This window comes from Gadus morhua, chromosome 14 (genome assembly GCF_902167405.1).
Source record: "Gadus morhua chromosome 14, gadMor3.0, whole genome shotgun sequence".
Lineage (NCBI taxonomy): Eukaryota > Metazoa > Chordata > Actinopteri > Gadiformes > Gadidae > Gadus > Gadus morhua.
Window position 1 is genome coordinate 8899426 of NC_044061.1, and position 25650 is coordinate 8925075.

Sequence of the window (25650 nt, forward strand, 5' to 3'; positions counted from 1 at the left end):
GGCCGGCCTAGATGAGGTGTTAATGGTTGGATGTTGTGAAAGTTTAAAGTGTTAAAAGGGCCGTTTGCATATTTTATGTTGTTTGTGTAAAACATTATTTTAAAAAATAAACGGGACAAGAAAAAGTGTGTAATGTGGATCAGGGGGCAGACTTATTAGAGACAGGTCAATTAGGTCAGCAGACTTGCTGGAGCTACTCCAGGCCACGCAGGGGAGGGGCAACTTGGATGACTTGTCTTCTCAATCTTTTCTCCACAATTCATATATTCATAGTATTCATATAGCATATTTGCTGAAGAGAAACTTATTTTTAGGACACGTCGGCCAGCGAAATATTTGATTGAATATTAGAGCATGATCATGGAAAAGTAGAGGCAGCAAATTGACCCAGGATACATTCAGTGAGACGCTTGGTGATCAAGATTCTTATAGGGAAACGTTTGCATTGTGGGTAGGGAATACACAGGTAAGTGGGATTGACCATAGTGGAGAGTTTAGGATTGGCGGGAGAGGCCAAATTAACTGCAATACACTATCGGGAATTGGACATGTCTGCAAGTCTGCAAGCATGGTTCAAGGTATCTACATAACAAAAAGTCAGTCCATTGACCTGTCCGTAGTATCAGACATAGTGGCTCCACTGGGAAGGAAAGTGTGAACATCTTAACCTCTCTCAGTTAGAGAGAGGAAGGGATGAATCTTAAGATACAGGGAGAATGTATACAGTTCATTTTAATGTGAATAGTAATTATATAACAAGGTTAATATAATTTGTACATGATTGTTCATATAGTTATGATTGATATTTCCACGACAGTTCCTCCCTTTTTGATCATAAGATCAACACTTATAAAAAATAAAAAATGAATGAAGAAAGGCCGCAAAGTAACCAAGGATACATTAGGTGTCACTAATATGTTATTCTACGAATCCTCTTAGTATGTCTATCTCATGGCGAGTGCTTTATTTTGATATGAAAAAACACCATAATTTTCCGTATAGCGACACATATACGGGATATATCATGTGGTAAATGGGGATTCACCAACGGTCCAGAGGGAAACGGGGGAAGATACGGGCGATAGTTCACATAGACGACTAGTTATTATGAAACTATTAACATCTATTCTATTAATTTCATCAAATAATTTGTAGGTGCATTAAGTTTGCTAATTTTCAAGGGTAAATGGCAAATGACCCCGCGGAGGACGGGTTGGGGTGAATCCCCTACCCCTGATGCAGATAAGGGAAGCCCTGTGTCTATTGGATAGGGTCCGGTCGCTCAGGTGGGTGGGGGTCGGGGGTAATGATTAGCATACCGATAGAACTCCCCCCAACCATTTACCTTTTTATTAAAGGTGCTTATTAAATACATTTGATTGATTTGATTAGCATTTTACAGACCCATACAATGGATAGGGCGTTTAGTACGGTCCTTCACCGTTGCTTCTTTACCCATAAAAAGCTACAGTCAGTGTTAATTTATGCTGATTTACCTTTGAGCATTTCCTATTATAGGCTACTGTGTAAAACGGTGTTTAGAATTAATGTTAGTATCAAGAAAAGAAAGATCGACCGGAGATCTTATGTTTTATTTATGTTTTTGTTATAATGCACACGTGCATGTTGCAGATAATGTGCAACAGCGCCCCCTGGGGTCACACTTTTCGGTGGGTCGCAGAATTCGGTGTAACACCGGCACCCCTCCTCCCTGCGCCCCCTACAGTCCACCGGATGTAACTTTTAATGATAGGTATGTTCTGTATAAATTATGTTATGACAGTTAAACCTCTTCTTTCAGATAACACTGGTAAGTAACGGTAGGTAATAAAGTAAGCAACAGATATCATTTTCATAATGTATAATGTTTATCCTCATGCACGTGCAGGTGTCCTGGAAGCCCCGTAAAATAAAAACAGAGACTTCTTTTATTGGTCTGTATGCATATCTCTCGTCCTGGTTCCCACAGTCGGACCCCACACCAACCTTTTATCAGTTCAACCCTCCCAACACCCTCTTGAGGTCAAAACATCTCTGTGCTGGCCATTATGTTCCGCATCAAGCACATGCTGTTTACACAAATACACAAATAAACAAATACCTGTCACACAGGTCACACACACACACACACACACAGGTCACACACACACACAGGTCACACACACACAGGTCACACACACACACACACACACACACACACACACACACACACACACACACACACACACACACACACACACACACACACACACACACACACACACACACACACACACACACACACACACACATCCCCACCAGGCCAGAATACCACTTGGATGTAAGCACGCTCTGAAAAGCCCCAAACAGGGTTACTGGATTAACTACTTGTATGAATAGGTTTAGTGGCTGTGTGCAATTTAATCCACACAGACCTCCGGAAATTCCTTGCAAAAATATATTATCATATATTACAATATAAAATAAACTGAACAGAGCTCCGATGCCAAATTGCTGAGCAAAACATTCAAAGCTAAACCACCCACTGACCATGAGAAATTATAGACATGAGTTTGCATTATACAGTATAACAGCAAGACAAAATAAATAAGAAAATGATCAATGTCAAGAATCATTTATTAAGGGTCCAGACAATGTAGGGATACAATTTGAGGCTCAGATATTTATTTGTGCATTCCCCCTGCAGTAAAATGCATGCCTGGTAACTGTCATGCTAACAGCTCACAATATAAATAGTAAAAAACAAGACAGTGTGTACTGCAAATCTGGGGAATTGTCTTCATTTCTTATCTATAAGGTCAATCAACCCTCATCTATTAGGCTTTGTGGTTATTGGATTATAGGATAGGATTTTGATGTAGCTTGGAATGCTATAGGCACCTTCGAGGTGATTGTGTATTCCTTCATCTATGCACGTGACAACGTACGCTGAATGTTCTAGTACTGTATAAGAGCACAGACAACACATCGTATATGGATCTTTGCAGTTGTCTATTAAGTCCCCTAACTTGTCATGCTGTACCAATGAGGTGAATCCAGTCAATCATATGATTAACAATTAAATCGGTTTATGGGTTACCCTGGATCTACTGTTGAGGACAATGTGTAAAGAGGGCATTGCGACGTTGTTGAACCCACTTTTAAATCGTATTTAAAAACATTGGAACAATAAAGAATTATTGTTTGGTGCCTGGGCCAATATGTTGATATTGAATCCACATCATCCACCAATCTACTGAAAAACCACATAGAAAGTTGATGTTCTTTCATTAATGTTTCCAAACTTTTACCTCCAATCTACCATTAAGGCTTGTTCTATTCAAACAAAAAGGTGCATGCCTCTTAGTATATAATTAGATTCATTGTAACATTAAACTGTGTTATCCAGCTTTAATATATGAAAAGCTAAATGTCCTGGATCATGCGCTGAGGAATTTTTCAAATAAGCTGATGTTGAACTGCAAAGGAGAAAATTCGATTATACATTACATCACTACTGTACCAGTAACTGCAATATTTCAGAATATAACAATCACTAGAGGTGAATGGTACTTCTGATTCGCCAATAGTCCAAGTGTCCTTAACTTCTGATTGATGAATCAGAATTCACATTTATCATGATCAGCCATGTTTTCCCACATGGACTCGTCTTGACCCCATTATTTCCCGCGTGAACATGACCAGACCTAAACACATTGGGAGGTGAGACTTATTTCAGGATGATAGGTCTGACCAATGACAAAATGCTCCCAGCACAGGAGCATTGAAGCCTGCGATTGCTGAGCTTACCATGCAGGTAACATGCAAATAAAGTCGAATATAGACTTAAGTATAGGCTTAACTCTAAAACAGTCACTTTTATGTGGTGATGTGGCCAACATCAACACCGATATCACATCAAATGTAGATGTAACAGCATTCACTAAAGGACGCTTTCTGTCACTCATCCTTATTTGATGTAGGTACCCAAAAAGAGGAACGCAAACGACAAGCAAAACACAACACTTGTGTATTTCATCCTTATGACCTCTTTGCATGCTGCTACAAGGTCATTTGGGATTGCTTCACAGTTTTAAAAGTCAGTTCAACATCTATAAAGCCAGAATCATAGGCAGAACTGAGAGGTCTTGAATAGTTATACTAATTCTACGACACAGGTAAAGCATTGGTGCAGGGAGATATGGAGATGTAAGTAACATAATAATACAGTTAAGTCAAACATGGTTTCTTTTTTGGAGCTTAAATGCTTGCTGTGTTGCTGCTACGTCTCTCCAAAACATCTGCTTTGCATGGGTTGTTACACAATCAATAAAAAAAATGTAATACAAACCGATTCAATTTATTGATGATCTTTTTAGATGGCACAATGGTTTCAGATTAGTTGGATGAGTTGGCGAGTCATTAAACTGACTCAATATGTGTCATATTTCTTTTCTTCAAACAAAACAAACCAAAATCAAAAACAACTTCAAAAAGTTGTCACGTTTTTCCTTTGCATTCCTTAGGAACTCGTGGTTTATTCTACCAAACACTGGGGGGAGGGGACGCCTCAGAAACACAAACACAGTTAGAAACATTTAGTAAATTAAGCCAAGCCCAATTTAAAAAAAAAATAATACAAATTAAGATGGCGCTGAACAGGACATGCCCGACGCAGGTCATCCTAGACCAGACTTTGATATGTACACAAGACAAAACCGTTAACAGAAACAGAAACACGACCAACTACACAAACGGGGATAAACCGGTGGACACAAACACTGTATTGGACATCACTTAACCGGGAAAAGAAAAGGAAAGAAAAAGAGGTACACGACGCATGCTGTGCATTTGAAATTCTGTGTTTTTTTCTTTTTGCTTTAAGGCGAGGTGGCAATAATCCCAACGCCTCTGTGTGGACATGAACTGCTCCTCCTGCATCTCCTTTTAGTTTTGCTCCTCGATCTCACGTTTGACCTCCGCCACATAGTGGTGGTCCTTCCCATGGGCTACCTCCATGATCGCCTGTGCCTTCGGCCAGAGGAAGAAGATCATTTAGAGAGAATTACTGGCCTGCATACCTGTGTGTACCTGTGACGTACCTACATCAGGTACGTCCTAGCCAGATTTGGTTAAACGATCACATCATGGTGTTACTTTGTTATATTGATTCTCAATTTATCTTAATATTATATTGTATGTATGCATTATATATTAGTGCTCATACCATTAAATGAGCCACCCAATAATCATATAGTTGCATAGGGCTGGGTAGCCAGGTACCTCACAATTAAATACAATTTGATTCTTTAGGTCTTTATTCGATATTGATCCAATTGCTTCGATATCGATTCAATAATATGTGCAGAGGCCAAAAATACCTAAATATTATTTAGAATTAACCATTTCAAAATGAATTAACAATTTCATTGTGCTTTAACTAGCAAAAAAGGGAATACACCATTGTATAGTATTATTCCTGAGGTAAACTTGCAGCATAAAAGTAATAATCATAACATGGACAAATGTAAAAGGGCATGTACATTTAGGCATACTTGTTTCTAGATTACAATGACTGAGTATGTTTCTTTTTTTATGGAAATAATCGATTTATAAAAAGTTGTGAATCTAAATTGAATCAAGAACAAATAAATTGCAGTGCATTGATGAATCGATATTTTTACCCAGCCCTATAGTTGCATTTACATTTCGAAGATCTCATTTTTATTTCAGGCTAACGAATAAAAGCATATAATCCATATCTGTGCAAATACAACCAAGATTAGGGGTGAAGCAACATCGTCTCCACCACATTTCTTTAATGAGCGGATTGGTTAGTTACCTTCTTCAGAGCCTTTATCCCTTGCGTCTTTCTCTCGAGCCCCAGGTACAGCCGTCCAAGCTTCAGGTACATGGACGCCACGTTCAGAGAGTAGGGGGGGTAGTGCACGCTGGGGGGTACAACAGCACACGTTGAAGACAATGCATCATGATCAGAGGACACAATGCTTAAAAGGTGACATATTATACCACCAGGTGCGAGTATGGTGAGCCTTTACAGGCCGTTTTGAAAATCTATTGCACTCAGTCATCTTATCTTTGTGATCTATTGATGCTGCTCCTTATCTTATCTTTATTCACTTTATCTTGTATTGTTGCTGCTATGAGACTGTTGAGGAAACAAGCCTGAGAATGTTACTCTTGTGTACTTGTACCAAAAGATGTAATAAAAGTAACTGATTCTTAATCTGATTCATGGTTTTGGTTGGGTACAATTGCTTGATTGTCAAGGAGATTCTTACTTCTACATGCCACTATTTCAATGTCGCTGTGATTGACAGCTGGGCCTACCTATAGGGCTGGACGATCTTCTCTCCATAGCTCATGGCTCCGTCCCAGTCTTGCATATAGAGACACACGCCCATCGCCTGATACATCATGTGCAGCATGTAGACGTTGGTGTCGGCGAATATAGAGCCCATCTTCTCCTGGCTCAGCTCGCACATTTCAAGCAGTTCACTGGGAGGTGTCAAGTGGTCAAGGAACTGATAATGACAAACTTCGAAAGATAGGTTTCAACAAATGTAAAAAAAGAGATGGTAAACAGATGGTATGAGAATCAACGCCAGAAAGTGGTCACAGATGAATGCAGAGAAGAGAGATAACAGATAAATGGAGAAATTAAGATGGATCAGCTAAGGGACAGAGGACGACATGGCATAGATCACGAGAGGATATTCTTGTAGTGCTTGGCTCTTCTGAACTCCTCGATGACATTCTTGGCGTAATATACCATGGTTCGTATTTCCTCTGGTTCTGGCGGAGAACTCAGCTTCTTCCTTATCTCCATCTTAGCGCTGTCCTGAACGAGAAAAGAGGAGAACAGAAAATATCGGAATTTGAAACATGCACATTGAAGGGTGTGAGCAGTATATAATCCCGATAAGACCGTTTTAGAGGTTGAGTGCGTCCGGTCCCAGGCCGGAAGTTGAGGGGCATCCGTGTGTGGGGAAAAGATTGAGAAGACAAGTCACCCAATTTACCCCTCCTACCCACAATGCAAACGTTTCCCTATAAGAATCTTGATCACCCATTGTCTCACTGAATGTATCCTTGGTTACTCTGCTGCCTTTCTTCATTCTTTTTTTTTGTTTCGATCTGTTCTTTCTTTCAGATTCGAACAACCAGAACTAGGTTCAATGCTGATAACCAAGATGGGCCAAAGACTAAATGTTGAACTGCTGGCAGCAGGAACCCCTACTGCCCCCACCCTGAAGAACACATCTTATCATTGCATGCCTCAGTTTCATCATAGGCATTGTTCATATTCATGTTTATGCCTTATCAATTGCAACTCTGCTACACTGTATGTCTGAACAAGGTTTCTCCCCCCATTATTTTTCCTACAGCCAATAGGTTTTTTAGGATGGGTTCAGGGAGCTTTACTCCTGCCTCTAAATCTGACAAAATGATTGGAGCCACTCGAGAACCACAATTACAGTTCACACACTATATTAATTTGTATCCCAATAATCACTTTGGCCTTTATAAGTCAAAAAGGGAGGAACTGTCATGGAAATATCAATCATAACTATTATATACAATCATGTACAAATTATATTAACCTTGTTTATATAATTACTATTCACATTAAAATGAACTGTATACATTCTCCCTGTATCTTAAGATTCATCTCTTCCTCTCTCTAACTGAGAGAGGTTAAGATGTTCACACTTTCCTTCCCAGTGGAGCCACGATGTCTGATACTACGGCCAGGCCAATCGACTGAATGTTTGTTATGTAGATTCCTTGAACCATGCTTGCAGACTTGCAGACATGTCCAATTCCCCATAGTGTATTGCAGTTAACGCGGCCTCTCCCGCCAATCCTAAACCCTCCACAATGGTCACTCCCACTTACCTGTGTATTCCCTACCCACAATGCAAACGTTTCCCTATAAGAATCTTGATCACCAATCGTCTCACTGAATGTATCCTTGGTAAATTTGCTGCCTGTACTTTTTTCCATGATCATGCTCTAATATTAAATCAAATATTTCGCTGGCCGACGTGTCCTAAAAAGAAGTTTCTCTTCAGCAAATACGCAATATGAATACTATGAATATAATAATTGTGGAGAAAAGATTGAGAAGACAAGTCATCCAAGTTGCCCTCCCCTCTGAATGTGGAGTAGCTCCAGCAAGTCTGCTGACCTAATTGACCTGTCGCTAAGTCTGCCCCCACACTTTTTCTTGTCCCGTTTATTTTTTATATTATTTTTTTACACAAACGACATAAATCCACCATTAAATCATTATACTATGCCTCCTCCCTGGTGTTTTCAACTGAGTTGTCCGAGTATAGTTGAGGCTGGAATGTCATTGGCTCATCTGCGTTCTAGGGGCGGAGCTTAGTGACAGGTCAATGATTTCTGGTTGTGCTATCGTATGACTGCAAGGACTTTCTTTCAGATTCGAACAACCAGAACTAGGTTCAATGCTGATAACCAAGATGGGCCAAAGACTAAATGTTGAACTGCTGGCAGCAGGAACCCCTACTGCCCCCACCCTGAAGAACACATCTTATCATTGCATGCCTCAGTTTCATCATAGGCATTGTTCATATTCATGTTTATGCCTTATCAATTGCAACTCTGCTACACTGTATGTCTGAACAAGGTTTCTCCCCCCATTATTTTTCCTACAGCCAATAGGTTTTTTAGGATGGGTTCAGGGAGCTTTACTCCTGCCTCTAAATCTGACAAAATGATTGGAGCCACTCGAGAACCACAATTACAGTTCACACACTATATTAATTTGTATCCCAATAATCACTTTGGCCTTTATAAGTCAAAAAGGGAGGAACTGTCATGGAAATATCAATCATAACTATTATATACAATCATGTACAAATTATATTAACCTTGTTTATATAATTACTATTCACATTAAAATGAATAGTAATTATTCATTCTCCCTGTATCTTAAGATTCATCTCTTCCTCTCTCTAACTGAGAGAGGTTAAGATGTTCACACTTTCCTTCCCAGTGGAGCCACGATGTCTGATACTACGGCCAGGCCAATCGACTGAATGTTTGTTATGTAGATTCCTTGAACCATGCTTGCAGACTTGCAGACATGTCCAATTCCCCATAGTGTATTGCAGTTAACTCGGCCTCTCCCGCCAATCCTAAACCCTCCACAATGGTCACTCCCACTTACCTGTGTATTCCCTACCCACAATGCAAACGTTTCCCTATAAGAATCTTGATCACCAATCGTCTCACTGAATGTATCCTTGGTAAATTTGCTGCCTGTACTTTTTTCCATGATCATGCTCTAATATTAAATCAAATATTTCGCTGGCCGACGTGTCCTAAAAAGAAGTTTCTCTTCAGCAAATACGCAATATGAATACTATGAATATAATAATTGTGGAGAAAAGATTGAGAAGACAAGTCATCCAAGTTGCCCTCCCCTCTGAATGTGGAGTAGCTCCAGCAAGTCTGCTGACCTAATTGACCTGTCGCTAAGTCTGCCCCCACACTTTTTCTTGTCCCGTTTATTTTTTATATTATTTTTTTACACAAACGACATAAATCCACCATTAAATCATTATACTATGCCTCCTCCCTGGTGTTTTCAACTGAGTTGTCCGAGTATAGTTGAGGCTGGAATGTCATTGGCTCATCTGCGTTCTAGGGGCGGAGCTTAGTGACAGGTCAATGATTTCTGGTTGTGCTATCGGTATGACTGCAAGGACCGATGAGAACTGAGGTCAGCCCAGGGACAGTCGCAAGCTGGACATGTTTTGAGTGTGCCGTTAAACATGTTGCTGACGTGTTCCAAAATTCTGTGGGAGACAGGTTGCGGGCTAGGAGGAAAACTAGGGGTAACTGAATAAGAACGAGTTAGCCAAAAAAAAGCCATTGTGTCTGCAGAGGATCCATACTGGGAACGGATGTATGGGTAATGACATTTTGATGGACAGAAATGGATATATAAGGTGGAGCCCGAGGACAGCTCCTCAGTTCTTTGTCAAAGCAACTCGTCTATGTTCTTACTTCTAATAATAAAGTCTTTGTCTTTCATGCTCCGGACTCCTAGAACTCTCTTATTTAGTTGAAGTGTTAAACGCGGTTCATCTACCACAAGGTCAGGCAATTGCTAGCAGGATGTCTGACAGGCCTGAGGTGGTCTGTTGTCAAGGGTAGGGACCATCCCAAGGCTTATCTGATTGAAGCGTAACGTAAAAACAAACATGTTGAGTGTCTTCATGGAATGGGGGAGAGTAATAATAAAGGTTTCTGTCTTTAATGTCTTCCCACATGCATAGTTTAAGTGTTGAATGCGGTTTCAGCTACCACACTATTCTATGAAGCCTCTTAAAAAACATTTATAAGGGTAGCATTATATGGATATGAAACATTGTGGTTTAGCCTTATACTAACGCATGTCTAATGAGTGTAGGGCTGGGTATTTCCAGATACCTCACAATTCAATTCAATTCGATTCTTTAGGTCTTGATTCGACATTGATCCAATTGCTTCGATATCGATACAATAATATGTGCAGATGAAAAAAATACCAAAATATTATTTAGAATTAACCATTTCATTGTGCTTTAATTAGCAAAAAGGGAATACACCATTGTATAGCATTGTTCCTGAAATAAACTTGCAGAAAAAAATCATAGTCATAATCATAACATGGACAAATGTAAAAGGGAATGTACATTTAGGCATAATTGCTTCTAAATTACAATGTATGCTTATTATTTTCTTATTTTTTACGGAAATAATCTAATTTAAGAAAAAAAAAATCTGGATCGAAATTGATTCGAGAACAAATAAATTGCAGTGCATTGATGAATCGATATTTTTACCCAGCCCTAAATGAGTGTGTGGGAAATGGAATGGTATATTGGAGAGAGACGTTAATTATTTTCTGTATCATTATTATGCCATTCAATATTTAATAATTCCAGGACAGCACACTCAGAGGAGAGCCCCCACCGGATATAATGAGAGTCGCCAACTTGACGGAGCCGTTCTGTTAAGACACGACAACTTATGCCCACTATCAAACAATGGTGGGTTAAACGGTTTTTAACACACTCTACACACACAGTACCCTCGAATCCTCCAGATAGGGTATCATTATATACTACTCGCGTATGAAACGCCCCCACCCCCAGCGTTTATCCAATCACGGAAGCCCCACCACTGGACCGGTCTGGGACCGGTCTGGGACCGGATTCTCGCAACATCAAAAAACGGTCTAAAGGGAGGTTCATTATATACTTCTGCTGTTGGTTTGTGTACACAGATCAGCCCTTACCTTTGACTTCGAGGTGCACTCGTCACACTGGCAGTTGAAGAAGTAAGAGTCAATCAAGCGCTCCCTCCTGTCTTCAGTGGGGTAGAGCAGGTCTATGTAGCTGTTGAAGACCTAGAAACCCACACACAGGGTTGGCGGACCGATGTAGGAACAGAAGGAGGAGGGCATGCTAAAGAAAGCCGCGTTGACTCATCCGATTTCATTTTTTTATAAAGTGAAGCAAACTTTCTTGGCCAAGGCTGAGGCTGATTTTATGGAACCTCGACGTGTATGTGACCAAACATGAAATACCAACTGGAACATTGTTCGATCCATTCTTTTCACATCTGAAGCAATGCTCCGTCTCCCCTTGTTAACATTCTGTCACAGAGCTTCTATTTCAGACACCCAGTGTCTCCTGTCTAACGCAGTGCGGGGGGGGGGGGGGGGGGGGGAGAGAGAGACTCACCTCATCCCCGGGGTTGATGTCCTGCACGGCACGCACCTCGGCCACGGTGCCTTTGTAGGTGACGATGACGTTTGGACTGCAGCTGTGGTTCATCAGTGCTACACTACAGTGGGGGGCGACCGACAGCACCGCACAGACCACAGAGGGACAGACAGACAGACAGACAGAGAGGGAAAACGATGAGCAAGATAATAGCATAGAGCAGAGCACCTGCTTTTTAACCAATAAAAAAAAAAGGAAAAACTAAAACGTGTTGTTTTTAGAATAATAAAAGAAATTCAAACCGTGGAATAAAGAAGAATCCCAATGTATTTTCTAGAATCGTATCCACTCAAAATTGAGACATTTTTGGCTTTGGTTTGCATCACCACTTATGCATACACGTACAGTCCTTGTTATAGTATGTTCCAGGCAGTGACCCCAAAGCGCTTACTCTGGGAACACGGCAGACCCGAGATGGGAGAGCTCCTCGTCCTCGATGGTGAAGCCGTTACAGTTGACCTGGAGAGGGGTCGGGAGAGGAGGAACACCAACCGATCAACGACCAAACCAGTCCACCCATTGACCACTAACATGTACTGCAGGAAGTTAACAAAGGCGGACAGGGCGGGCAGGCTGCTGGTGTGTGTGGTGGTCCCCACGTGGATAGAGAAAGTATCCCCCCCTGGGGGAAGCTTAGCTGCACTGAGTTAAGCGCCCATGGCCACTGACAGACTGGGATCAGAGCTAATGGAGCTCATTTAGTAACGAGATTGACAAGCACCATTGGCTGTGTGTGTGTGTGTGCGTGCGTGCGTGCGTGCGTGCGTGCGTGCGTGCGTGCGTGCGTGCGTGTGTGCGTGTGTGTGTGTGTGTGCGCACGCGCACGCACACATGGATTCAGCACACCCGGTGCCCCTGTGTCTATGTGCTAACAAATGTAGGACAGCTGCAGAGGGCTACAGGGAGGGGAGGGGAGGGGGGGGGGGCTTGTGTGACCTACACAACAACATTAGAAAAAAGTCTCGTACCCAGTTTAGGACTTTGACACAGCCTCCCTCCCTCTATATTTAAACGATGGATTAAACCACCTAGATGTCAAGTCACACCATCTTAAGACAGTTGTCATCTCTTTTACATATGTTTACACGATAAATATAATGCGTTTGTTACCTGGTTATTATTCAAAATTAAAGGCCAAAATTTAAATTACCATTGAGAACTCTCTTCATTAACCAGGGCTTTAACCAGGGCTTTAACCAGGGCTTTAACCAGGGCGTCAACCAGGGCGTCAACCAGGGCGTCAACCAGGACTTTAACCAGGGTGTCAACCAGGGTGTCAACCAGGGCTTCAACCAGGCCTTTAACCAGGGCTTCAACCAGGGCTTTACCTGGCCGAAGAGCTCAATGAGTGCCTGGTTATCAGGAAGATCTATGATGTTTTTGGAGTAGAAGTGGTGGAGGGCTGCGATGTCCGACTGATTCATCTCCTCCTTCTCGCTGTCCAACTTATCCAGATCTGAGAGGAGGGATAGAGGAGACATAAACAACAGAACCAAAACATCCATCAAGAAGAAATGAGAAATGGATGGAAAAGGAATCAGAAGATGGAACTGTTTGAGTGGCACGTTGGATATCCGAGAGTCGTTTTGTTCTGAAAGATCACACAAGTTAAAAGCACCTCAAGGGAAACAAAAGGGCTTGTGTTGAGTGTGATGTAAGGTCAATAATTGCCAAGAAAGGAATGAAGTAAATAATTAACAACAGTCAAACTGAGCTGACTGGTAACCATTCTAAGTCGACATTACTGACTAATTGACACTTTGATGACATTCAGGCGTCTAGCATGCCAGGGTCACACATTTGATATGATAAGCAATATATATATATATATATATATATATATATATACATATACACATATACATATACACATATACATATACACACACACACACACACACACACACACACACACACACACACACACACACACACACACACACACACACACACACACACACACACACACACAAGACATAGATTACTAACGGTACCTGAATGAACATGTGTATGATATAATCTGGTGAGTGAATGTGAATGAATGCGTGTCTGATCGGGTGAATGAATGTGAAAGAATGTGCCTGATCTGATAAGGTGAATAATTGAATGAATGAGTTCCGTCGCGACAGTGATTTACGGAGTTATATCGAATTTCCCTTTCAACCCATACATTAGTCAAGGGGCCGTTCATGACTCACAGGTGAGCGAGGTGTTGGGAAACAAACACTGCTTTAGACCAAATGTCCGTGTCAGTCTGGGCAGCACATTAACTATTGCCGGGTGACAGCAGATGGGGGAGGGCAAACAGGGGGATTATGCTATGAGCGAGACTATGGGTTTTACATTTTAAAAGGAACTACATGGGATATTAATTTGGTAAATTAAGTGTAAAATAGTTATACTGTATATTCCAACAGCCATCCCTGAGATAGAGTGTTTGGTCAGTAACATAGGTCTCCAAGTTCCTCCAGGAGCAAGATTTTCCACAAAGAGGCGGTACTCTCTGGTTGTTCACAGGTGGGCAGAAGGACTTCAGTGTGGACTCTCAATGGCAAAACGGGTGTAGCTAACGATCCCAGCGCTCCCAGCTACGGCTCACACAACCAAACACTTCAGGCAAAAGAACCGGCTGAAGAAGAGAGAGAGAAGAGGAAAGGTGCCAGGAAAAAGAGACGGTGGAATTACATGTGGTGACGTGGAGAGAGAGGAGAGGAGAGATCTAACTGCAGGAACGGACAGGAGGTGCCTTTATCTTCCCCGCTCTCAATTCAACTCTTGTCCTAGCTCTGCGACATAAAGCCGCCCTACTTTCCACCAGTTTAAATCCCAGTGGTGGCTTCAACACGGAGCCCTTGTCCATCACGGGCCCAGCAGTCTCGTTTTAGGATTCATGCGCTTCCTTTCTCCGGCTCGGTAAAAAATTCATGCATCAACCACAAAACTAAAAAGTGTCTCAGGAACAGTTGGAGTGGAAGGCGCTGGATGCTGTTGTATCCATTTGGATTGTTGTTTGCGGCCAAAAGATTTCAGCAGTTCCCAGATTGTAAAGCCAAAATGGGGGGCATCCTAAATAGTCCCATTTGTGAAAGACTGAATGTGCAAAATGCCGTTCTGTTGAGCTTGCCCTGCACCACAGGCATCACTCGCTCTGATTATCCTATCAGGCTATTTGAAAACCAGCCAACAGAATGAAGCAGGCCAGGTGCATGGTTCTAAAAACACCTGGAGAGGGGCCTGCAGAAGTGTTGTTTGTGAATGAGTGGGAGAGACAGTGCCCTGGCCTGCACTAGAGACAATAAATAGATGGCCACTTTACTACTCAGGCGAAATGTCAACAGGGGGACAAGAAGCGTAAGTATCACTAATGGGAAGGATTCGAAAAGGTCATCGAACAACCAACTCTATCCTACACGACTATACATCCGACGCCTCCCGTGAACGTTTAACCATCGGTCTGAAGTCAGCCCACGAGAAACACACACCTACTTACGGGATTCAAACTCTGTAAGCAGCAGCAGTCGCTCTGAGGTTGTCCGTTCCGTTGTCGCTCTCTATAATAGATATATATCGAACAAACAGGGAGGAGGTCATCATCATCATCAACATTATTATCATCATCATCAACCTCAACATCAGCAACGTCATCTCTGATCAGCATTGAAATGAGATTGAAGTTTTTTCGTAATTCTTTGTGAAGTCATGCACAATTTGACTTCAGCCGACCAGATACAGCAATGTATTAATCAGACTGTAGTGTGAGGACCAGGTGTGGTATCATGTCATTGCTTGAAGGATCAACAGCTCTTAAATACAGAGCAAACTTTCCTCAGCAGCCCAAGACAACCTTGTCTTTAGATGGAGCGATGGACCTTCTCCAGCATTCTGTGTAGGAACCATGACCATGTGCTGATGTACTCCTACCATACCGTAATGATGTTTTACCACATGGATCGTAATGAGGCCTGTAAAATTGGGTTCCTACCTGTTTCATTATGATTCTGGCCACTAGTCTGACGGTTTCAGACGGACACCAGTTCTCCCCATAGGCACACATGGCTGAACATTCCAGTTTGTGCATGGGCCAATCTCCCTTCTGTAGTGTGCGCGCGCACACACACACACACACACACACACACACACACACACACACACACACACACACACACACACACACACACACACACACACACACACACACACACACACACACACACACACACACACACACGTTTCTTATGTTGTTGTGTTATTACTGCTAGATAGATGACGTTCAACAATCCAACAAGGAATTTCAAGGTATCCACCATTGATGAAAAGGCCTACCTGACAGTCGACATCACAGTAGAAGGCTTGTTTACATTTGCCACACTTGGAAAGGCCCTCTTTCCTGCAAACACAATTGTTGTCATTTTGATATCAACTTGCCATGGACAAAGAGGCACATTCAGCACTAGACTTTAGACCAAAGTGATGTGTCATATCAATACTGTAGCTTTCTTTATTCTGTCATGTTGCATAAATAATGTAATATTTTATGCATTGTAACTTTGTCAGAGGATTTAATGAACCACTGCACTAATGGTATCCCATCAATGGCAAGCACAAAAACAGAGCCCTAAATCCATCAGCTTGTTTTTTTTGCTATCTTTTTGTGGTAACTAGTGGGGGAGGCAAATTTGCACGTATCTTTGACTTATTGCCAACGTGTGTAAAGCCGTTTATGCTGTATCAGCTTTCGTCTCATAAGACTCCCTCAGAAGAACGCAGGCTCCTCTGCCAGCCTGCTCCTACACCACCTCTAGCAGCACGTGTCCAACTATATTTAGAGTCCTAACCTTTGCTGCTCACCGGAAAGGGGGCAGAGAAAACGCCGAGGGACAATATAAACGTGTTATTTAAAAATATAAATCCTATTAAGGAGTAAGCAATGCATTAATTATACGAAATAGTGATCATTTACTAAAGCTTGTGAAAATAGCAAAACAGACCGTAAGTTCTGCAGCAGAACATTCAGAGCACTTTGGTTGTGAGGACGAGGCACACTATTGTCCAATTTTGCCTCATATCTCGAGATTCTCGACATTTCTAACACAATTTTCAACCGATAACCTGGCTGCACAACGATGATTAGCCAATACATCCCTGAGATCACATTGTGGTAAGAAGCAGATTGTTTACTTCTTGTGGTATGCCTGCCAACCCATCTGCAAATACGCTTCACCATTATGGGCTGCAGGGGGTTTGGCGTTTACAGTGACGTTACCTTGAGAAGCAGTATTCACAATGTGCTGCCCTCTCATTCACTGTCAACACATAGGAGTACGCAGGGCAGGCGAACACCAGCTCCCCGACTGCAAAGTGTTGGACCGCCCGCAGTCCTCGTCCCTTGTCAGGACTCAGGAACCTCTCGGTCCCCTCGACGCCTTCGTTTTTCATTATCCTTCCGTCTTCCGTTATCTTGACGAATCGCTGCCAGACCGCTGCTCTGTGTGTGACTGCTCTTTATGTGACTGCTCTATAATGATCTTATCTACTGAATGACTTGTTTGGTCTTCTTTGCGTTCTCCTTTCCGGGATCATTTGATTAGACCTGCTCTAGGGCGCAGCACTGCCGCTTATTGGATAGGAGGCGCTCTAGACAAAGTGAGAATAAAGTGGCCATAGCTGGGTCCAATCTGACAGAGGCTACCCAGCTAGACCAGCTGTTATTTGGGGCAATTTGATTTCAGAAAAAAATATCAATATCATTAAAGGATATTCATGTAGCGCTACTTTAATGTAGAATTGGATAGGAAATTAAGTAGGCCTATATGTGACCTTATATTGACATTAATAAAGATATAAATATACATGAACGCGATAACTATCAATGGAACGTTGATCCATTTTGACAAGCTATGTAGGCCTACTAAGAGCACTCTAAAATAATTTATATTTGGCAACTTGTAACTGCTTTTGATGACTTATTTAAGGTTTGTAAACTCATATTAATTGACATTAAGCACTTTAAGCATAGACTGCTCAATGGCCAGGTCAAACGGTTGTTAAGACAGACAAACACTTTTATATAAATGTATTTATTTAAGTTAATCATTTATTCGTCTCATTCAAAGTTGTATTCCTGCCCCAATCTATAAAACAAATCCCAGAAGAGCTGTACAGTCCCAGGTCAAGCCTAGGAACCTCGGTTGAGTACATTGTGTATATATGTACATCCTGTACACACACCCCCCGACGCATGTTTATATATATTCATATATACACAAACATATACACTTTACATGTCGTTTACCTAGACATACCCAACACCGTCCCCCTAGTCACATCATTCAGTTAAGCCACATCCTTTTAGAAAAACCCAATAAATTACCCGTTTGTTCAATGCGCATGTCGCTGTTGTAAATGTTTGGCTGGTAGATCCGATAAACTGTCTGCGTCTGCAAAGCTCATACGCTACAATCACTTGCTAAACAAAAAACAAAGGAAAAAAAAAAGGGGGGGGGACATGTTTTGAGCAAGCGAATGTGCACAAGGCTTTGAATGCGACGTTGGTATCAGGTATAAAGGTGACGTGTCAACCCATGAGGAGTGCACGTTGTGCGGCTGTTGTTTCTTGCCTAATTTATCGTTACATCAGAAGCAGCAGTTTATTTGCACAAGGTAGGCATACATGATTTGAGGGATGCGCTTTCATAAGCCAGATCGACTATGGCCCGTCTCTAAGAACAGTGAGAGAGGAAGAATAATATCTGGCTCGGAGGTAAAGAGGAATTGGTTTATGCAGAACACTTTGTTTAGCCTCTGAATTTCTGCTGAAATGTTGTATGGATAAGACAGTGAGCTAAATAAAATAAAAAAAATCACAATGAATTGAAATCAAACAAGGCTGCCCACAAATGTATACATCTGAGCCACTGTAAGATGACAGCAGAGTAAGAAAGGCCCCTTACTGGTCCATGACCTTCAGGAAGAAGAGAGGAGAGGGACAATAGGAACAGACCATTTCCTAAAGGTCAGCCATAACAGTAGATTCACATGGACCGTTTCAGAACATCTGCATGTTGTTGTAACATTTCAAATGATTTGACCTCCCTTGAGCTACCTCTCAGAAGACCAGCCGAAAAAGAAAACGAAAACCCTTTGGCACATTGTGCTAGAGATGTAAACATTTCATCATTTGATTAAAATTAAGTAATGGACTTGATGTTGTACTGACTTCTCTTTTTTTGTCTTAATATAAAAACATATAAACAATAAGACTATTTGAAAAGGCTTTAAACAATATTTTACATGAAGCATTCCCACGGCCCCGCAGATTGATTTTGAATTTCGATGCAAGCAGACAAGATTGGATATTCAATTAGCAAATAAATGAAAACACTTTTCATCATGGAGACAGTTTACGAAGTATGTAAGCATTCATTGAATGAATCAAATTTCCTCATCAAACACAACAATCAATAAACGTTTAAGAAATGCGTTAAGGGTTGCAAACCATCCCAGTGTTGCAATGTCGGGTCTGTGTGAAAAGTAAGACTAATTAATAAGGCATATCAAGTATTGTTTGGCCAAACGGCGGCTAGCGGGATAACGTTAAAACACTGCTTGGATCGTGTCCTGCTTTCCTCTGCTGTTTTTTAACGTGACAGGTCAAGAACAAATGAAAAGGAACAGAAAAGGGGACCCAGAAACAAAACAAGATAAATGAACAGTCACGGTAAACGTCAACAGCGATATGGTTCACCAGGCAGCGTCGAGCGGCCGCCTCTTTTACTCAAGACTTTCTTCCTGCGATCGTGTTGTACCCCAGCTTCTGGTCCTGCTAGCCTACATGTCAGATGGTAGGGTGGGACACATTCATTCGAAGACAGCCGCGTTACGCTACCCGCAGTATAGGGCGAGCACAGTATGTGTGGAAATGAGTCAAGGGGAATACTGAGTTCAGAGTGGCTCAAACTGTGAGGCTGCGGTCCCTTCGGAGTACCCCATCATGAACCCCCATTAAGAGGGCGGTGATACTTTACACAACCAACAAGGAATGTGAAGTACTGAGCGTTGAAAGGAAGACCCCGAAGAGGTTGCTCCCAATACATGTTAACAGATCTCATCTGGTCCATACACGTTGTAGGAGGATGCTCTTGTCCAGTGCTTTTAACCCCCCTCATAACAAATTAAAACGAGGGCAGCTGGGAATTGTAGTCCATCAAGTAGGTTTTGAGACGCTTTACATTCCCATCCGACCAGTGGCACATTTTTAGAAATCACACCTTTTCCATCCGTCTATTCACTCGTTTAAACAATTCAAATAACCAACAAAATAATTAATTGGGATAATTGAATACTAATCTTCCATCTCAAATATCACTTGGAAGAAATATGATGGCTGCTAATATAATTGCCAGTATTTTCTGCATAATTAAACTTCAAATTAAATTGGTCCACAGGCATAACTGCTGTATCCATATTTTCATCTTGAGGTTGGATACGTTGATAAAGCAAAGAGGTTAAAACTTACAGGCTGAAATACAGAAGTAAACTGTATAGGCTCTGGACAGAACAAATATGGCATGGTTAAGATAAGTCAGGATCTTCATCTCTGTTGGAAACTAAATACAAATGAATTCAGTCGCTTTCACCCAGATATAAATGTAAGATCTAGAATTGATGTCACACACACAAACAGAACAGTAAGTGCCTTAATGCTACCATTTGGCTATAAAACCAATCAAAGCTGATTCCCAAATCTACTGCCATCCCAACAAGAGAATTTCCTCTGGCTTCACTTTGGAGTGTGGCAGCAGAGATATCCTGTTCAACATTAAGTACACCCAACGTGTTGTGACACAAAATAACACCCACCGGAGGAGACAGAGATAACCAGTCTTTTATGTACTAGATGAACTCAACATTATCAACTCATAGAAAGATCAGACCGACCATATAATGTCTTACTGGACCTCCAAAGAAATGTGTGGGGCTTTAAGTGGGAATGATCTTTGATTTATAATGTAAATAACATGCTAATGGTACATGGTATTCAAGTTGCTTGTGAAACATGTTATAACTTAATATTTGAGCCAAATGATCACCAGCTACCCAGCAGTTTGTGATATTGTTAATAATATGGAGCAGCCTATATATTGTTTCTGTAAAGAAGAGTAAATTAGGCATAGCTTTTACTCCCCGACCACCAATTCAAAAGCATATGGCATTTGATTACCAAGTCCTGTCAGAACGACACAAGAAAATACAAAGGAAAAACTTTGCACAAGGAGGGCATAAGGTCAATAAATAAAACGGTATTCCGTCACTTGATTATTCTACAGTTTAGCTGGAATACAACAGATGCATTTCCTACACATGTAGGGAGGAAAATGAAATTAGAGCTTGGTTGTTTCTGCAGACCAAATTAATAATAACGACAGTTGAGTGACAGACAAGGATTCCTATGTTGGAGTTAAAATAGAGCAGAGAAGTGGAGTTACTGAAGCAACCTTTGGACCACACACACACACACACACACACACACACACACACACACACACACACACACACACACACACACACACACACACACACACACACACACACACACACACACACACACACACACACACACACACACACTTCAGTAAGGTCCCTGGCTGTTTGACCCTTTGACACCGCACCCTTCTCACAGAGACAGGACCTTCACGAATATAAAAAAAACTAAATCAAAACCAATTAATCAACAGGAAATTCGTCGCTCCCATTTCGTGCCTTGCGTGTAAATGAATGCTGGACAGTCGGCCACCTCGGTGACCCTGTGGGAAACGAAAGAGCTCTGTGCACGGTGAGTCCCTTTCTCTCTTTTTCACGCCAGCAGCATCAAACGTCAACTTAAAAACTCAATAAAACCACGAGCACATATCAGCTAAATCACAAACCCAGGAGAGAGAGAGTCTGTCCGAGCGGAGAAGAAAGTAAAAGCCCCCTGGTGGGGAATATCGGTCATTAAAATACATGTTGAAAGAGGAACATAAATGCTTGGTGGAATCGTATGAAGAATATGAAATGACAGAAACGTGAAAACGTGAAAAAAATGCTGAAAGTCGGAATGAATCAAAAGTAAAAGCGTTTAAACGAGCTTCCGTCTCTCTCACTCTCACCAGCATTGATTTTGTTTGTTTGTTGTTTGTGTTTCCCTTGATTGGGTGACCGTCGAGAATAACCTTTAGGTACGTGGTTTAGATGGAAAGCATATCCCATACTACCTTCATCACCACCACCACCACCACCATCGTCATCGTCGTCCATCCTCTGAACATACACAATTCATGCCTCCCCCCCCCCCCCGCGACCCCTGACCTGCACACCCGGCTCCCAGTGAGGGGCAGGGGTCGTCGAACGAGAAAGATAAGGAAAAGGAAGATTGTCCGTTTATCCGTCTGCGGTCTCTCTGCACGTCTCTACATCCACTTCCTCCTCCTCCTCCTCCTCTCTTCCCTCCGTGTCGCGCCTCTCCCCTTCCGCTGTTGTATACCCGGAAGTCCGTCACAAGGCCACCATCCGTAGCAACCCCCCCCCCCCCCCCCCCCACCCTCCCCACCACCGGCCCCTGGGTGGGAGTGGGCGTGGGGGTGGGTGGGGTTTACGACTGCAGGTTGAGTGTGAACTTCCACTGCTGGTTGAGGCTGGGGCTGCAGACCTCCACGGTGAGCCCCCCCGCACGGGCCGAGCGGCTGTCCAGGCACACGTTGCTGCCCACGTGGCGCAACTTGGAGTTGGACTCGATCTGCTCCCATTTCTGAGAACCCCCCCAAAGAAGAGGAGGAAGAGGAGGAGGAGGAGGAGGAGGAGGAAGAAAAAGAAAGGGGCACCAGGTTGGTTTTAAAAAAGGAGACCGCAGAAGGACAAACTCCCAAGAACAAACGCTGTATCGGTGATATAAGTAATGGTGCGGGCATGGGGTTAGCGTGTGTGTGTGTGTGTACGTCTATATTGCCTTACTGCCCATGTTTATTCAGTGGGTTTATTCACCTGTCTGCTGTCGTTTTCCCTGCAGCCCTGCAGCTTGATAAGGGACCCAGCGGTCCGGTCCACCACGGTCAGGCAGAGGTCCATGTGTTTGACAGACTTATCCTTGGTGAGGGCCCACTCCTACAGGGAGAGAAAAAGAGGTACTTGGGTACGTGCGCCAATGGGGATACACTTGCATAACATTGCATAATATCTCTCGTCAGCGGTTCGTCTAAAGCAGCTCGTGCAGCCACTAAGCCCACTCCTAGCGCCCCCTGCGGTTCATCCAGATCCCTTAGCCACTCACTCACACACCACACACCACACACACTTTTGTCCAAAAGGTGTAGTGCTCGACACTTTCTTTTCAGAAGGAAGCCAAGGACTTAAGCTGCTCCGGATTGCCGGACGACCACACTGAAGTGAAACCGGTCCGACGGGACACTGACACGGCGGCGGCGGTTATTGCGATGGATAAACAGGCGGAGCTCCCGGACTCGGAGCAGACTTGGAGGCAGCAGCAGCGGCGGCTTGAGTGGCTTCATTCAAAACAAAACAGTTTGTAATTCGGTTCGACCCCGTGCGAGAATCCCCTTCAGTCCTTCAATAGCTGCTGCCAGGGTTGTTATAATGCTAAAAGTAATGTACTCCACGCAGTTTTTTTAGTACAGGCCTGGTTATATGTCACATAATCGCCCAGTCGTCCTCTTCTCTTTTAAATCTCTTTTACATAACCCTTTCCACCGACGGTGAGCGCCCTGGTGAGCGTGGAACAGGGATCTGATTGGCTGACCTGTGTGTGTTGCCGTGGTAAGCTACCTGGTTGCCTCCCGCATTGTGGCACTCATAGACCCCCACCACCCCATCAGCAAAATGGCCGAGGGTGTCCAGGCAGTTCCCACCCTGTTGTAGGGCTCCAAAGGCAATATCCTGATGGTCAGGCACCCTACACACACACACACACACACACACACACACACACACACACACACACACACACACACACACACACACACACACACACACACACACACACACACACACACACACACACACACACACAATCAAAATCAATCACTGCTCTACAGACTATAAATATGAGTTTAAAGTTGTATATGGCCAACCCATCCTGTCATAGAAGTTCTGTTAATTTATTAGAATTCTACATAACCCCTTTTTCATACACATTTCCTTAACTTTAACTGATGTTTCAGATAGATATTGGACTGTAATGAATGATGTTTTAACTCCCGCTAACATGTTAATGAAGCTATTTAAATGCATTCGGGTCTCACCGTAGTTCTGGGTAGACATTCTCCAGGTACCATTTGAATGGTTTACAGGACAGTCTCTTCTTCATCTCCAAGCGACTCTGGATGCTGGGAGAAACAAAAACAGAGAGACGGAGAGAGAGCGAAATTGAAGGGAGACAATAATAGAGATCATTTACAACACACTTCAATTTGAGTGGCCGATTCACAGCCGAACTCGACCGTCTGATAACGGGTGTGAATGCGTGCGAGATAAACGTTTATATAGATCATGTTCTACATAAAGAGAAATAAAGCGTCAGATAATGTATGCCTATTGCTCCAGTGTCGTTGAGCCTAAACTTTGGAGTGGGCAGGGGCCGAATTTTGGCTGTCAAACAAGCCGAAAGGTGGGAAGCCAGTATTAAAACTCCCTGGCTCTCTGGGAAAGTGAAGTGAAAGGCGTCCGCCCCCTGTTCCTTCTCCATCCATGCGTGAATCAACAACACGTCATTCTTTCTATTTTATTTTTTTGGTGGTGTGAGAGTGAGATAGACTGGAAGGTATGGGAGAGAGGGGAGGAAATGCAAGCGAAGGCCTACACGCAGGAATCAAACCCGGTTCGCTGTGATCAGGACCGGGGGCGCCCCAACAATCCGTCATTCTTTAACAATGACCCCCCTATAACAATGAGGGAACAGAGCTCTCCGCTCCCCCGGGACATAACAGTGTTCTGTGTCTTCAGAGTGCGGTTCAAGCGAGGCTACTTACTTGCCGTACGGCACGTTCCTGGCGGACGGGACGGCAGCGTAGTAGAAGTTTTTGAACTCGTCCATCCACACCTCTGCAGCCCTCCTCGTGTTCCTACATTGGGGCAGGGAGGAGGGGGGGAGGCCAGGTAGTGGGGAGGGAAGGGAGGGAGGGAGGGTGGAAGGAAGGAAGGAAGGAAGGAAGGAAGGAAGGAAGGAAGGAAGGAAGGAAGGGGAAGGTAAGAAAGGAGTCATTGAGCGTTAAGAAGGTGTGTTAACTGATATGTTTACGTCTGCAACATGAGTCATTGCAACAGAATACTGTTTAACTGGATAGTTGGAGTCAAGGCCGCCCGCATTGAGAAGAAAGAAAACCTCTGTGTGCGATGTTAGAGAACTAAACCGACCGCTCTCCCCGTCGCCCTCCTTCCGTCTCTTTGTATGCCATGTTCCAAGAGAGAGGCAAGACTGACACAGATACCAAACAACACAGGGTAAGTATGGACGAACACATCACCACACACAGTAGGACATCTTTCACGTTATGGGACGTTGGCGTACTCGTGCCTGGCAGCCTCTCCCATGACATCCCACAATTCATGCGTCGCCCCATTGTCATTCCCAAGCTAACCACGCGGAAGTCCACAGCCAGGTGTGGGGAAGAGCAGTCTGTCGCGTTGGCAAGGGCTTGAAGGACAGAAATACCCAGTTACTATGGTAACCCATTCACCGAAATGACTTGTAGTAATACTCTCCTCTCACAATGTTCACACATCTATATAAGCAGCCAATAATCCCCAAACTGTGCCTTACGCCTGGAGACAACTGTGTCTAAGAGTGTCTCAA

At 43.0% G+C, this 25650-nt stretch overlaps 2 protein-coding genes across 3 annotated transcripts in view; both read right to left on the reverse strand.

Moving 5' to 3' along the window:
• Window positions 1-2598: 2598 nt before the first annotated feature.
• On the reverse strand, window positions 2599-17385 carry smyd2a (SET and MYND domain containing 2a). The gene is made up of 12 exons (XM_030376050.1): window positions 17071-17385; window positions 16131-16194; window positions 15790-15900; window positions 15298-15358; window positions 13136-13263; window positions 12199-12266; window positions 11766-11868; window positions 11318-11428; window positions 6718-6841; window positions 6331-6505; window positions 5822-5930; window positions 2599-5010 (listed from the first exon to the last, which is right to left on the reverse strand). Exons 1-12 carry the CDS (start codon window positions 17241-17243, stop codon window positions 4927-4929), a joined length of 1311 nt encoding a protein of 436 aa, XP_030231910.1. The 5' UTR covers window positions 17244-17385; the 3' UTR covers window positions 2599-4926.
• Window positions 17386-17868: 483 nt separating this feature from the next.
• galnt2 (UDP-N-acetyl-alpha-D-galactosamine:polypeptide N-acetylgalactosaminyltransferase 2) overlaps window positions 17869-25650 on the reverse strand; it is a 34089-nt gene continuing 26307 nt past the window's right edge. For both annotated transcript variants that reach the window (XM_030376048.1, XM_030376049.1), the window contains exons 12-16: window positions 24827-24919; window positions 24101-24184; window positions 23625-23751; window positions 22827-22946; window positions 17869-22593 (exon numbers count right to left, since the gene is read on the reverse strand). In XM_030376048.1, the coding sequence (XP_030231908.1) occupies window positions 22438-22593; window positions 22827-22946; window positions 23625-23751; window positions 24101-24184; window positions 24827-24919 (580 nt within the window). In that variant the 3' untranslated portion in view covers window positions 17869-22437. The remainder of the gene's footprint in view (window positions 22594-22826; window positions 22947-23624; window positions 23752-24100; window positions 24185-24826; window positions 24920-25650) is intronic.

Coding starts and splice junctions, on each gene's coding strand:
- smyd2a (XM_030376050.1), bottom strand. CDS start 17,243: ATGAAAAACGAAGGCGTCGAGGGGACCGAGAGGTTCCTGAGTCCTGAC. Junction 13,264..15,297: donor GCTTACAGAGTTTGAATCCC/GTAAGTAGGTGT, acceptor CCCTCCTCTCAG/ATCTGGATAAGTTGGACAGC. Junction 11,869..12,198: donor GGGTCTGCCGTGTTCCCAGA/GTAAGCGCTTTG, acceptor CCCCCACTGTAG/TGTAGCACTGATGAACCACA.